Raw genomic sequence first — 15,377 nt, 5'->3', positions numbered from 1 at the left:
TATCTCAATTTAAAAAGAAAAATTATCCTATTAAATGACTTTCATAATTACCTCCTCAGCAAACACCTTCATGTAGAGAAGGTTTGGGTTTAGACATTTACCAGGGGTCAGCAAACCACAGCCCACAGGCCGCTCATCCTTTTTATAAAGGGAGTTTTACTGGAACACAGCCGCTGGCTGCTTTCACAAACCTGCAGGGTGAACAGCTGTAGCAGAGACCTACTCACAAGGCGCAAGCCTGAACTGTTTACTACCTGATCCTTTAAGAAAAAGTTCATCACTCCCTGACTTAAACTTCAAATAATGTATTCAAACTGTTCCTTTGTAGGGATAACTCAAATCAACCTCAACCAAATACCAAAGTTAAGAGGAAAGAGATTCAAAAGACAGCCTCCTAAGTCACTCAGCTAACTGTAATCACAAATTTCATAAAAATGCTAACATGGGGGTGGCAACATTCTTTTGCCTTGAGCTGCACTATGAGTTTAAGACAGATCAAGAACTCGCACTTTATTTGGCCTCACACAATGGCAATTTTTTGGTTTTTGTTGTTGCCAATATTTTAAAAATAGGAACATACACCTTTTTTAAATTAAGGATTTTGGCATGTCATTAAAAAACAAAAGATGATGGAACCACACGAGAACCATATTCCTACAAGGTAACAATAATGAACACTGAAGCTAAGATCTGGCTGACACTCCACACTGCACCTGCCCTGTCCACTTTTCTTACAGCAGAGCTGATAAAAAAAAAAGGAAATACTGCTCCTTCGTGCGCCTACACGAAAAGCAGGAAAAGACAAGACACATAGAAGGCCAGGTTTTTGACACTCAGCTCACCTGGACTATCCCGGCCTGTGAATTTACACGACGGCCTCTAGGGAAAAGCTGCAGAGCAGAACCAAAGAAATCCAAAGGACCAGAAAGGGCAGCAGCTAACTGGATGCTTGCAGACACCAAGAGGTAGGGGGTCTCCTCAAATCTTCCAGGGCAGTCCCACTCCTATTCTGAGGCAGTTCTGCCTGTTAAAAAGCTGCTTCGTACTATTTTTACAATCTCTTACGAGTCTATTGTTTCAAAATAAAAAGATTAAAGAAAGGAAAGAATCCTTTCCTTCTGCTGTTTAGAAACTCCTATGCCTTTGTGATCCTTAACTGTACAGGACAAGTTTATCCCCTCCCCCACCAGAAAGTTCTCTCGTTGTCTATCGTTACTCAGACCTCCATCAGGCCTGCTTTCTCAAAGACTAGAGAAAGAGCAAGACTGTCACCTCCCCTGCCCTCCAGGGCATTCACTCAATCAGCAAATATTTACTGAGTGCCCACCTTGAGTCAGGTACCGTTCTAGACTCTGGGGGATGCTACAGTGAACTATGTTCTTGCCTAAAGGAACTTACACTACATTATTATGTCTAATAACGTGGCATAAGCTATCATTAGACTTGCCTGTGGCCGTATCAAACCACCGTTACTGCACTTAAAGTCCACTAATTCTTTCTCTTATGCATTGCTCAGACCGTATGCTCATCATTGCTAAATACTATATTTTTAGAATCTGCCCTTTTCTTCAGTCTGTCAAGAACTTTTGGAATGCAAATTTCTTTCCACCTTAAACACACACGTTATCCCTTCTGTTTCTTGTTTCTTGTTGTCTGTAAATCTTATATACCTCTCAATATAATCATCCAACTGGTCATTAAAATGTTGAACAGCACAGTACAGAGGTCACTAAGAACCCCATGGCATGTCACAGCATCCACCCACTTAGACATGGATCATTTATTCAGCACAATTAAAAAGCAACAATGGAGGGAGGACAGGTCATTGTATAGCTTCCAAAATAAACCAGAGACCTTTAAAAATAAATACTAGGTATATTTTTAAAACAAGAATCAGTTTATGGGATGATGATAATCACACTATTGTTTGAAAAAAGAAACAATGTCTTTAAGACCATTTATCTAATTTTATGAACTCCTACACAGACAATAGCTTTGGCCATGGTATAGTTGAACACAATTAGCAAATTTAATCATGGGAAACTTTTCTATTGTTAAAGTCAAACAACTTTTTTTCCCAACTAAAAGCTTTTTGCCTTCAATACAGTTGATGGTGGTTATTAAAGAACGGAAATGTCTTTGAATTTCCGCAAGTATATCTGAACTCCATAAATTCTACAGTTCACTAGGGAGTCAGCTTGAAATCATATTTTTAAATGCTCATATGTATGAATAAGGCATAAAGCATGACACACAAATTAACCTTTAGCATCTAAATTGAAATAAAAAGATAATTCATGAATATGGTAATGATTGTTGTCTGGCACAAAATGTGAAAGCATTTCATGCATTTTAAGTGAATTTTACATTTTAAACAAACTTCCAGCATACCATCTTGAAGCCTGAGTTAACATCCAGAGAAAGTCATGATACTGACACAACCTGGGATTTTTGACAATTTGGCAAAAGCTAGATTATAACTGACATTTTTTTCCACTAAAAAAGTTTAATCCCACAGCAGTGTGATCAAGTTTGTAAGAGGCGTGTGTAAGTTTAAGAAAGTAAACTATAAACACCGTAAATCTATTTGTGTAGAAGTGTTATTTCCAATTATTAGCCAAATTTTTATTATTCATACCTTTTTAGCCTAGATATTAAACCTACCGTGAAAGTAACAAAATGGGATCTGCTGCAAATGCTCTAAATTCGTCATTCTTCAGTCAAGTACCAAAGAAGCTGCAACAGTTTTATTTCAATACTAAGGTAACTGAAGCACAACACGTCGCCCTGTCTTGCGTTATATATGAAACTTACAAGGCTCTACTTTATTCAGGGAAGCTGGCTTCAATACAAGAACTGATTTATAAAGAGTGGACTTGTACCCTATCACGCTACATCCATGTTTATAATCCTCCTCCTCTCAATATTTACAGTTTGAGAATTGGGGAATGTTACCTCCAGAGCATTCCTTTTCCTCCGAACTGCTTACCTGAATATATTTCCGCTGTGTTTCATCATTTAAAACATGCGCAACATGCTTGGAAAAAATCTTTTCTCTACCAGTTCTGGCATGGATACCAACCATGGTGACACCAATGGGCCAAGGGGCATTTCCAATGGCCATCTGAAGATAAGCATCATTAGCCTAGAAAGGAAGTTCCAGAGATCAGAAAAGCAGAAATATTCTATTGGTCCAAGTTTTCACTTAAAGTATTTCCAGTCCTTCATGATGTATTTTTCATCCTCCTCTTGGGTCTGTTGGAAGCATTACCATTCCTATGATTCAAACAAAATAAATTAAAATATGGGGTGACTGACTGATCTGCCCAGGACTACAAATGTCTGTGGAAAAAGAGAAATCAACACTAACCCAGCCTGACTAAAAAGAAACATTCCTTTGCAGCCTTGCTGCACTGGAAATGAATACATTTCAGACCTAGAATTGCCAGGTAGGTAATTTGAAGCTCTGACAAACTGTAGGCTGAGTCTCCATTAGACCCAGTCTTCTCCATAGGTGGTCATGTAGGAGAGAGACGCTAACTACTTTTTCAGAATCTAACCTAAAACTACATCCACCCCCTGCACAGCAGTGCAGACCTCCGAGAGCAGTGGGGGCTCTGTGTGCCAGGACCACCACTTCAGGTCTAAGCAGATGTGTAAACAGAGATTAAATACTAGCCCTCGAGTCGAATAGATAAAGGATGAGATCTTTTCACTTTGGCCCTCTGCTCCTCGCAAACCTCACACCTGCCAAGAACCTTAAAACAACAACTACAAAATGAAAAGACAAAAAGCAATGAAGACAAATGGGCTCTTTTTCTAAACCAAGCCTGGCTACCTGTGGTGGGGGGAGGGTGTGGGGAGGAGAAAAACAACAGAAAGCAAGTAAATTCTAAAAGACCCCAAGGGCCAGGCAATACATATGAAATTGATATATAAAATTTTAAAAGGCATATACACATTTTTTATCACTGATATGCAGATATGTAAATTTTAATACTGGATATTGACTGATAAAACTTTCAGTGTTCCATTTCTCCAGATTTCCAAGGAAAACTGACCAAATATTGACGTTTTAGTACTTTCTGTATTGTTTATAAACTTCCACCTGCTTCTCCTGTAGGAGAATGAGAGAAGGAACCAGAGGGAAGGCACCCCCTCCAGTTGGCAAGCGGTCTGAACTCGGGCAGTGATGGTGACCTTGTCCATCCATTACAGTGGAGGCAAGCATCCTTAGTAGTAAGCACTCGGCAACTAACAGAAACTAACCAAAAATAAAACTGGTAGCCATAAAAAAAGAAATACCTGCTTTGACTAACCAACTGGCTCTCCTCTAAAGGAACTAAAATCACTGCTTCAGCCCATAAGCCTGAGGCTCTAATCCAGGAGACCTCGGGCACCCGGACCGCCGACAGTCCCCTCTCATGGGGACAGGCGCTCAGAGCACAGGAGCAATGCCATTCTCACTTTTCTGGCGGAGCCCCGCCTGCTGCTCTGGAACCGGCACTGGAGATGCTGCAGTGAAATTCTCTGCTCCTCTCTAGGGAGGCACAGCCACCAGAGGGAAGCCTCCCTCCCCAAATTCGGTGTCTGGCCCACAAGCCGGGGCCCACTTCCGACCCCACTCCCGGCACAGGAGGCCCTTCCATTCTTGTTCGCCACCACCCACTGACAGCCATCCACTCCCCTTTCTAAACTCCACCCCAGGAGCACGTGGACTCAGAGCTCTCTCCTCTGCACCTCCTCCCAGGGTCCATTCAGGAATAAAGACACCGCGGCAAGGGGAGGAGTCCTCCCTCACGAGGCTCCGCCCTGCTGCGGTACCGACGTGGGAGGGGGAAATCTGGCAGCTTAACTTGGAACTTAGAGAAACAAGGATAAAGGGTGGTTAAACTCCACTGAGTCATTAGTACAATAGTTCAGCTACATCATGGACGAAGTAGGCTTTTACAGCTGGCCTGGGAAACTAACCTACATAACATTGTTTCTATGGGAAAATCGGTTCCAAGCCATCATCAACAATCTACGAACTTTGAAATTCAATCCCATTCATGAAATGAATGCTGCCTGTATCCAGTTAGGGCTCTGAAGGATCTTTACAGCTTCCTTATAAATGACTAAAACATACAGTGTGGTCTGAAAATTTACTATTCATGCCTAACAATAAAGCTGACAAAATATTAGAAAACGGAAGTTTTTTTTTTTTTACTACTAATTCATTCCACATTTATTCTTAAACCTCCTATGTAAAATACTCCCACAGCAGATGAACATATTATGTGCACAACGTAGATATAAACACAATTTTGATGTCAGCATGGTAATTATACCTTCACGTATTCCCTCTGCAACATGAATTTAATAATATCTGTTATGGATTCTTTAATATCAGCAGGAAGATTCTGGAAAAGAAAAAAAAAGGATAACTCATTTTGGAAGCTACAGTGTGTAGTTACAGACTGCATTTACTCTGACTTCATTTATTCTATTTTTTAAAAATCAGGTAATAAAAGCATTTTTCGAGAAACCTCACCCTTTTCCGTAGCTTTCTGAAAAGGGGTCTGAGATAGGACTCCGTCTGTTTCTGAGTGGCACTGTTCAGTTTTCCCTGCACACTGCGCTTCACGTAATCCTCTCTGGCATTCAACTCCTTAGCCCAAACACCAAGAAGAAACTGTGGAAAGAACGGGGAAATTTAGACCACGATGCCACCCAGTGGTTGTATAAATTTAAAAGTTCTCTGACGCACAGAACAGTATAGAATCATCCTTCGAGTAAATGTCTTGACTGATTAAAACATCATCAACTAATATTTAATTCATGAGTTATTTCTGCGAATTACATCACGTATGTTTTAAAGTAGTGCCCTTGGTAAGTCACAGACTTCCCTATTCTATACATATTCCTAAGCTCAGAGATAACCCACCTCCCTCTAAAAAGAACTATCAAATTCCACAGGTAACTACTTGACAACAGTAAGCTTTTACTTGTACGTCTATTACAGAAAATCCAACCTGCCCACACTTATCAGCCACGCCGTTCGTGCTGCGACACTTTACCAACCTTCCTAGGATGCTGCTGAAGTATTTGGACTTTCTATTTTTGCAGTAGAGACCATAACTCAATTAAAAATTCCCACTCAAGCATCTGACCAAAGGAGAGGAAGGAAAAAAAGGGACAAAAGAAACTATGATTATCTCCCAGCCTCCACCCTCGCCTCAGAAAACTACCCAGGTGTCCTTTGCGTTTAACTGCACAAAGTGCGTCCTTTCCAGAGGAAAGGAAACAGTGAAGGCTGAGGAGGCCGCCTCCCCCAGGGCACTACCTGCACATTCGCTACGTAAGGAGGGGCCGGGCCGTCACTCAAAGAGGAAACTCTGGTTCGCACTAGTTCCCACGGCCTAGCTAATTTCATGTCACATCCTCAGTGGACCGTGGACCTTGATAACCAGTATGTTGTATTTAAACGGTAAATACAAGTAAAAGCATTTCTTGCATTTACACTTTTTGGCCTGAACACAAATAATTTGTGAATAAGTTAAAAGGAATCTGGATTTGTACACACTCCACCTAAACCACTGGAGACAGAAATGCTGGGAAGAAAGTTAGAATGAGCTACGCAGAGCAAAAACCAGCAGCGATCTGTTGAACTGAGAACGTGGACAGTCTCTGAAAGGTTACTGGAGCGTCTGCCTTCTTCACTGCCAACATCTTCCCACCTCCTTCCTTTCCTTGCTGTCATCATCTCTCAGAAAAGCTTCTGGAACCCTCTCCTCACTGCACTCCATCCTAGAGTCTTCAAAAATTTTTTTTAAATTCTCAAAGCTTCTTGTTCATTCCACTATGATTCTTTTCTGTGTGTTTACATTCATGAGTCAGCTTTAAAGAAAACTGCCTCGAAGAAAGTAAATATACACTTTCCTTGTCTAACCTCCATACCCAAGCGCACAGCAGTACCATGAACACCATGCACACAGGAAATATTTGGGGAGGTTGTCTCTCTCGTCTTCAGCTCTTAAATAATGCAAAAGCATAAGACCAGTTCTCACCCCACAAAAATGTCCTCCTTCCCTAGCCGAAAAGTACATACCTTCAGGAATTTGGTGATGATGTCCATGTCTTTATGATCATCACCTTTTCCTAAAGACTCTCCCAGAGCCTGAAGAAAAGAACGTTTCTGTTCATTAGTCATGAGCAATGACAAAGATATATGTTACCAACACCAGTCTAAACGTGGCCCTTTATTACATATACCGCCCAATTTCAATTTAAAAGCCTGATGGAATTTCTAGATAGGTTAAAAATAACACCCACCCGATTTGCCAATTAAATTTAGAGAGCACATTCTCTTTTATGAATCAAAAGATAAAACAGGGAGTAAGGGAGTGACTGCTAATGAAATGAGATTTCTTTTTGAGGAACAAAAATGTCCTACAATTAGACTGTGGTGATGGTTGTACCAAGCTATGGATGTACTGGAAACCATTGAATTTTACACCTAAAATGGGTAAACTGCATAGTATGTGACTATCTCAAAAGTTGTTTAAAACAGAAGAAAAAAGAACAAAGTCCAGAAATGGTTGCTCACACCAATTACTTCAGTAAATTTAGGTTCTGTTACTTCAGTAAAATTTAGGGCAAGGAAGTACAAAACATCCTCCTCAACTATGGTCTCACTCACAGCCAAGAATGAAAAGTAACAGAAAAATAACTTTATGTTTAATTAAGCATTCACAGATTAAACTAAGTCATATTTTTTGGTTCATGCTAGATATCTGGATAATACAACATTACTCTCAAATAAGATTACATATATCACTCTGCATTCACTACACTGGCAAAAATAAGAGAGTAAGACATTGCCAAGTGTTGGCAGAGAAGCAGGGATACAAGACAGACGCTGCTGGTGGGTGTGGAGACTGGTAAACTAGAGAGCAACTTGGCAGTACTCAGACAAGTTAAACATATAAATCCAGCATTACCGTTTGTCACAAAACTGTATTTGGTAACAGAGCTGCGAGCAATCTCACTGTCATTGAGGGAGCAAAAGGTACAAAGCAATGAATGCCACAGTGTATAAAATGCTATGTAACAGTTAAAAACAAAGATTTAGACGTACATAAGGTATCAAGAATGGAACTTAAAAACATAGTTCTAAAAGACAGAAAATGACACCTTTAAAAAAAAGAACATAGTTCTAGGGGGAGAAGGTATAGCTCAAGCAGTAAAGCACATGCCTAGCATGCATGAGGTCCTGGGTTCAATCCCTAGTACTGCTTCTAAAAAATACATAAACCTAATTACCTCCCCCCAGCCAAAATTAAATAATTAAATAACACAATAATAAATAAATAAAGTACTTTTTTAAAAAGTTCTAAATGGAAAAAAGGTAAGTAAAAAAGAGAATGAACGGGGGAGGGTATAGTTTAAGTGGCAGAGTGCATACTTAGCATATACAAGGTCCTGGACTCAATCCCCAGTACCTCCTCTAAAAACAAATAAATAAATAACCCTAATTACCTCCCCAAAAAATTTTTTTAAAAAAAGAGAATGAAGAATTTCACAGTAAAATATCATTTATGTATTCCAAAATACATGCATACAAAACACCACTGGTTTTACAAGACCACCAACAAATAAAAGGATGCACATCAAACATATTAGAATGATTACTTCTGGAGGCAGGTAGTAGGGGAATGTGAGTGGAAAAGGAGAAAAAAGGGAGTGAATAAACAAAAAGCATGATATAAAAGAAAGGCCTTTGCAATGACCAAAGACAACAGTGTGCTTTGAACTGAACAGTCTGATGAGCTCAGGGAATGAAAGGCATGATCCGGGGGATGAGGGAAGGTGGTGAAGAGATTACCTCTAATTCTTCAATTGTGGTATTTTCCTCGTGAACTTTCAGATCATTCTGGGTGTCTTCCTCTCCAGGTTCCTGGCCGCCCACAAGTTCATTGAGGTACTGCTGATCAATCTTATCCAAGGCTGCTTTCAGGTCATTCCTCAATCCCTGAGGAAAGGTAAACAATTATACTTTGCACGAAACTTCACTGACGTTTCACTGCTGATTTTTTTCTCTAATAAAGTACAATTCATTTTTTTTCTCCACGAAGAGACTCAATAAGATTTCCACTTATAATACAGCTACCATTGTCCATTTAAAGTCAGTTCTTAAGGACATATTTAAACTTAGAATGTACACATAAGAGCTAGTCTGACAGTCAGAAAAATAAAACATGAGTGACAAATCTAAGTAAGAATATGCGTAAATGCTGTAATTTTCTAATGAGGCCTAGCTAATGTGACCAGGCCCCCAACTAGAGTCCTGTAACCCATCTTCCTGGTTCATTTAAAATGTCTAAGCTCACTGCAACTACTCTGAACTCCCCAAACATTCAAAAAACGTCAAAAAAGCTGGGTCTCAACTATATCCTAGGATTTCACTGTGTTTCTAACAAACCAGCAAAGTCCACATTCTATTCACTTCTAGTTTGTGACCATTTCGTTAAAATGGAAATGCTGGACCCTTACCTTATACCACATACAAAAATTAACTCAAAATGGATCAAAGATCTAAAGGTAAGAGCTAAAACTATAAAACTCTTAGAGTTAACTACAACAAAAAACAATGTGATTTAAAACGAGCAAAGAACTTGACCAGACAACATAAACTGCCAGTAAGTAAACATCACTAGTCATTAGGGAAATGCAAATCAAACCACAGAGATACCATTTCACACCCAGGAGGGGGGGAGCTGTTACCAACAGAAAATAACAACTTGGCTAGGATATGGGCAAACAGAATCCTCGTGCACTGCTGGAAATGTTAAGATGGTGCAGCTGCTGTGGCAAACAGTACAGCAACACCTGAAAAAGGTAAACATCCCAACACTCAGACACACTGTAATTAAAATGTCAAAAGTTACAGACAACTTCTAGAAAAAAACATAAAGGGAACACTCTTTGACATAAATTGTAGCAATGTTTTCTTTAATCAGTATCCTAAGGCAAAAGAAATAAAAGCAAAACTAAACAAATGGGACCCAAACAAACTTAAAAGCTTTTGCACAGCAAGGAAACCATCAATGAAACAAAAAGACAATCTATGGAATGGGAGAAAATGTTTACAAATGATGTGACCAACAAGGGGTTAACATCCAAAACATACAAGCAGCTCATACATCTTAATATCAAAAAACGAACAACCCAATCCAAAAGTGGTCAGAAGACCTGAATAGACATTTCTCCAAAGACGACATTCAGATGGTCAACAGGCACATGAAGAGATGCTCAGCAACACTAATTATTAGAGAGAAATCTAAATCAAAACCACAGTGAGGTATCACCTCACACCTGTCAAAATGGCTATCATCAGAAAGTCTACAAATAACAAATGTTGAAGAGGATGCAGAGAAAAGGGACCCTTTATACACTGTTGGTGGAAATGTAAACTGGTGCAGCCACTATAGAAAACAGTATGAAGGTTCCTTAAAAAACTAAAAATAAAACTATCATGTGATACAGCAATTCCACTCCTGGGCATCAATCTGGATAATTCGGAAAGATATACACGAACTGCAATGTTCTTAGGAGCACTACTGACAATAGCCAAGACATGGAAGCAACTCCAGTGCTCAACAAATGACTGGATTCAGAAGATGGGGGGGGGGGGGTATACATAATGGAACACACACACACACACACACACACACACACACACACACACACACACACAGGAATATTACTCAGCCATAAAAAAGAATGGGATTCTGTCATTAGCAGTAATATGGATGAACTTAGAAGACATTATCCTTAGTGAATTAAGTCAGATACAGAAAGACAAATACTGTATATCACTTCTACGTGGAATCTAGAAAATTAAACGAATGTATATGCAAAACAGGATTTACAGACACAGAAAACAAAGCTGTGGTTATCAAATGGGAAAGAGAAGGGGAGAGGAACAAATTGGGGGTATTGGATTAATACATACAAACTACTATATATAAAATAGATGAAACAACAAAGATATAATGTTTAACACAGGGAATTATACCCAGGATCTTGTAATAACCTATAATGGAGTATAATCTGCAAAAATACTGAGTCACTATGCTATATAACAGCAATTAACACAATATTCTAAATCAACTATACTTCAATTAAAAAAAATTAAAGACAAGGAGAGAATCTTAAAAGTAGCAAGAGAATAACAACTTGTTTTGTACAAGGGAACCCCCCTCCAAGACTATCACCAGGTTTTTCAGCAGAACCTTTGCAGGCCAGGAAGAAGTGCCACAATATATTCAAAGTGCTAAAAGAAAAAACTTCCAACCAAGAACACTCTCCCCAGCAACGTGATCATTCAGAATTGAAGGAGAGAGAGTTTTCCAGACAAGCAGAACCTAAAGGAGTTCATCACCACTAAGCCAGCCTTATAAGAAATGTTAAAGGGACTTCCTTAAGCTGTTAAGAAAGGGTGCTGCTAATTAGTAACGAGAAAACACACCAAAGCATAAATCTTATAAAGGGAAATAGACACGTAGTAAAGGTAGTGGATTAATCACTTATAAAGCTCGTACGAAGATCAAAAGGCAAAAGTGGTAAAAATAACTGTAACTACAAAAATTAGTTACACAAGACAAAAAGATGTAAAATGTGGTACCAAAAACATAAAATGTGGGGAGGAGGGGAGTAAAAATGCAGAGTTCAGAATGCATTCAGACTTAAGTTACTGATTTAACATAGGCTGTTACAGTTATAAAATAAGTCAGTCACAGGGATATAATGTACAGCATGGTAACTAAAGTTTACAATACTGTATTGCATATCTGAAAGTTACTCAGAATAGATCTTAAAAGTCCTTATCACAAGAGAAAAATTTTTTTGAATTATATATGGTGATGAATATTAACTAGACTTATTGTGGTAATCATTTTGCAATATATATAAATACCAAGTCATTATGCTGTACACCTAAAACTAATATAATGTTATATGTCAATTATAGCTCAATTAAAAAAAGGTACAAATAAGAAACTCTTTAGTATTTGAGACAAGCTTGAATAAGATTAGAATACAGCAGGTTGTAATAAATTAATATTAAAAGCTAGAAGATTTTTCAAATAATAAAACATTAGTAGAAAAATTAAGTAACAAAAAATTCAGTAGTTCACACTGGCGTTTTAGACTATCTTTTGATAAGGAAAGTGACTCAGGATACAGAAAAGAAGCAAATACTGGTGAAATGAAGCATTACAAAACCACTTACTCTTCCCCAGAATTTAGGTTAGGAAAGTTTAGACAGGACTACTGAAAATAAAGAACAAATTGCTGTGAACATTTATAATATAAATGAAGAAAATTTTCAAAATTCATTTATGCTTTAAAAAAAAAAGTTAGAAGAGAATCACCAAATGATCCAGCAATTCCACTTCTGGGACTATTTGCAAAAGAAGTGAAAGCAGGGACTGGAGGAGGCATGTCTACACTCGTACTCGTAGCAGCATTACTCATAACAACCCAAAGGTGGGAGGAATCTGTACGTCCTTCGAGGATGAGTGGATAAACAAAATGTGGTCCATACATACGATGGATACTACTCAGCCTTAAAAAGGAAGGAAATGCTGACACCTGCTACAATGCAAATGCATCTGTAAGGCAGTATGCTAGGTCAGAAGGTCAGTCCAAGGAGCCCTCAGATGGTCTCAGCCACAGCCCTCACCTGACTGCATCACATGCAAGACGCCAAGCAAAAAGCTGCCCAGCTTTAGCCCAATGGAGCCCAGAACTGTGAGAAAGAATCATAAATTATCTCGGGTTACTAGGTTTCAGGGTGGTTTGTTATCATCACAGATGACTGAGAAAGATTTTATAAGAATGAAATGTTTTAAGCTACAAGTTTTGGGATGCTCTATTACACAGCCATCAATAACCACATCTGTCTCTGTAACGGAAAGAGCAAGCAGGTAAATAAATAAGGCCACAGAAGATCTGCACAAGACTATTGTAACTGACATTTATCCAAAGCATAAAGCATACTCTTTTCAAGAGCCCACAGAGTATTCACCAAGACAGACCATAAGCTGAGTCATAAAACAAGATCAGAGCCCTAAAAGTAAAACTAAAACTATTGAAGTTTTAGAAGAAAATACAGAAGACTAACTCTTTAAGACCTTGGGATAGGCAAAGATTTCTTAAGCAAAACACCAAAAGCAATAAACATAAAGTGAATTCCATCACAATTTAAAAGTTCTGCCCATGAAAAAAAAAACACACCATTAAGAGAACAGGTAAAGTCTAGACTAGGAAAAAACAGACGCAAAACGTGAATCTCTGTATCTGGCAAAGAATATCTAAACTTGTATCCAGAATATACATAAAGAACTCCCACAGTTCGAAAATAAAAGACAAACAACCGAATTAAAACATAAGCAAAAGACATACACTTCATAGAGAAAGATACGCCAGTAAGTCTACGAAAAGATGCTCATAATCTTTAGTTAACAGGGAATTGTGAATAGAACCACAATGAAGCACAACCATACATACAAGAGAATGGTTACAAATTTTAAAGATTAACAGTAACACTGATGAAATGTTGGAAATATTTGGCACTTCTTAACAAGTGAAGTGCACATTTACTCTTACTATTCAGGAATTCCACTTCTAAGTATTTACCAGACAGATAGAAAACATATTTACCTAAGAGAAATAACACAGTTCCAAAAAAGATTTGTGTAAAAATGTCACAGCAGTTTTATTCAGACAAGTCCAAAGTCGGAAACACATCGTACGACTGAGTGTCAGCAATGAAAAGGAACAAACTACCAACACCCACGAGAACACAGATGAATCTGAAAAACATTACCCTGAGGCCAGACACACACTCTGTGAGTCCACCTATGTGAAACACTGGAACAAGCAAAATTCACCTAAAGTGACAGAATTTTCAAAGGTGGTTGCCCAGGTGTGGAGGAGAAGGAACACAGGGACTGGCTAAGAAGGGGTGCTGAGGAACTTTCATGTGTGTGATGAAAATATACCTTCATAAGGCTAGTGGCTATACGCTTACATGTATTTGTCAAAATGCACTTAACTACATGCTTAAAATGTGTGCTTTTTAAAAGAAAATTAAAGAAAACTTACATTCAAGTTTGATGTAGCCATTATGGAAAACAGCATGGAAAGTCTTCAAAAGACTAGACAGACTTACCATATGATCCAGCAATCTCACTCCCAGGCATATATCCAGAGGGAACTTTAATTCAAAAAGATACATGCACCCTAATGTACACAGCAGCACTATTTACAATAGCCAAGACATGGAAATAACCTAAATGTCCATCGACAGATAATTGGGTAAAGAAGTTGTAGTATACATATACAATGGAATACTACTCAGCCATGAAAAGAATAAAATAACGCCATTTGCAGCAACATGGACAGAACTAGAGATTATCATTCTAAGTGAAGTAAGCCAGAAAGAGAAAGTAAAATACCATATGATATCACTTACATGTGGAATCTAAAAAAAAAAAAAAGACAAATGAATCTATTTACAAAACAGAAACAGACTTACAGACATAGAAAACAAACTTACGGTTACGGGAGGGGTGGGGATGGGAAGGGATAAATTGGGAGTTTGAGATTTGTAGATACTAACTACTGTATATAAAATAGACAAATAAGTTCATACTGTATAGCATAGGGAACTACATTCAATACTTTGTAACCTATGGTGAAAATGAATATATGTATGTTCACATATGACTGAAGCCTTTTACTGTACACCAGAAATTGACACAACATTGTAAACTGACTATAATTCAATAAAAATACATATATATAAAAAAAAAAAAGAAAACTTACATTCAGCAGCAGTCATCTGGCAACTTTTTTTCCCTTTTTTGCCCATAATAATGCAATTAGTCAAACTCAAAGTCCATACTACTCTCATTCATGTGGTACAGGGATTCTCTTCTAGCTTTGTTCTGACAGCTTTGTTCTGAATTCTTACCTTGTTAACTTCCGGTGTGAGGATCTCTATTTTTCTTAAACGCTGAAAAGCATCATAATCAGTTTCTCCAAACAGTCTGATTGGTTCTCCTCTTTCTCTCAATCTTCTGATAACCTATTTAAAAAAAAAAAATCAAACAACAATAGTATTCCCTATGTCATTAGTAACAGTAATTCCTATTTTAGGAGACCAAATACTTGTTTTGAAATGTAGATGCAAAAAGTAAGTTATATTTGTCTTTTCTTTAGTTTTCCATGAACAGATATACCAAATTATTGTCACACCTTTAACAGCCCTAACGGTTTATGTCATCTGGGGAGTGCTTCAGAATGTACCAATCTGTGTAACAGAAAAC

The 15,377-nt window shown here is 38.2% G+C and overlaps 1 protein-coding gene across 4 annotated transcripts in view; it reads right to left on the bottom strand.

Moving 5' to 3' along the window:
• PRPF18 (pre-mRNA processing factor 18) overlaps window positions 1-15,377 on the bottom strand; it is a 47,808-nt gene that overhangs the window by 17,646 nt on the left and 14,785 nt on the right. For all 4 annotated transcript variants that reach the window (XM_064479538.1, XM_064479539.1, XM_031444547.2 and 1 more), the window contains 6 exons: window positions 15,023-15,136; window positions 8,867-9,013; window positions 7,091-7,159; window positions 5,534-5,674; window positions 5,331-5,402; window positions 2,990-3,145 (listed from right to left, as the gene is read on the bottom strand). In XM_064479538.1, the coding sequence (XP_064335608.1) occupies window positions 2,990-3,145; window positions 5,331-5,402; window positions 5,534-5,674; window positions 7,091-7,159; window positions 8,867-9,013; window positions 15,023-15,136 (699 nt within the window). The remainder of the gene's footprint in view (window positions 1-2,989; window positions 3,146-5,330; window positions 5,403-5,533; window positions 5,675-7,090; window positions 7,160-8,866; window positions 9,014-15,022; window positions 15,137-15,377) is intronic.

This window comes from Camelus dromedarius, chromosome 26 (genome assembly GCF_036321535.1).
Source record: "Camelus dromedarius isolate mCamDro1 chromosome 26, mCamDro1.pat, whole genome shotgun sequence".
NCBI classification, from domain to species: Eukaryota; Metazoa; Chordata; class Mammalia; order Artiodactyla; family Camelidae; genus Camelus; species Camelus dromedarius.
The sequence above is the reverse complement of the archived record's forward strand: the minus strand, read 5'-3'. Positions and strand labels throughout refer to the sequence as shown.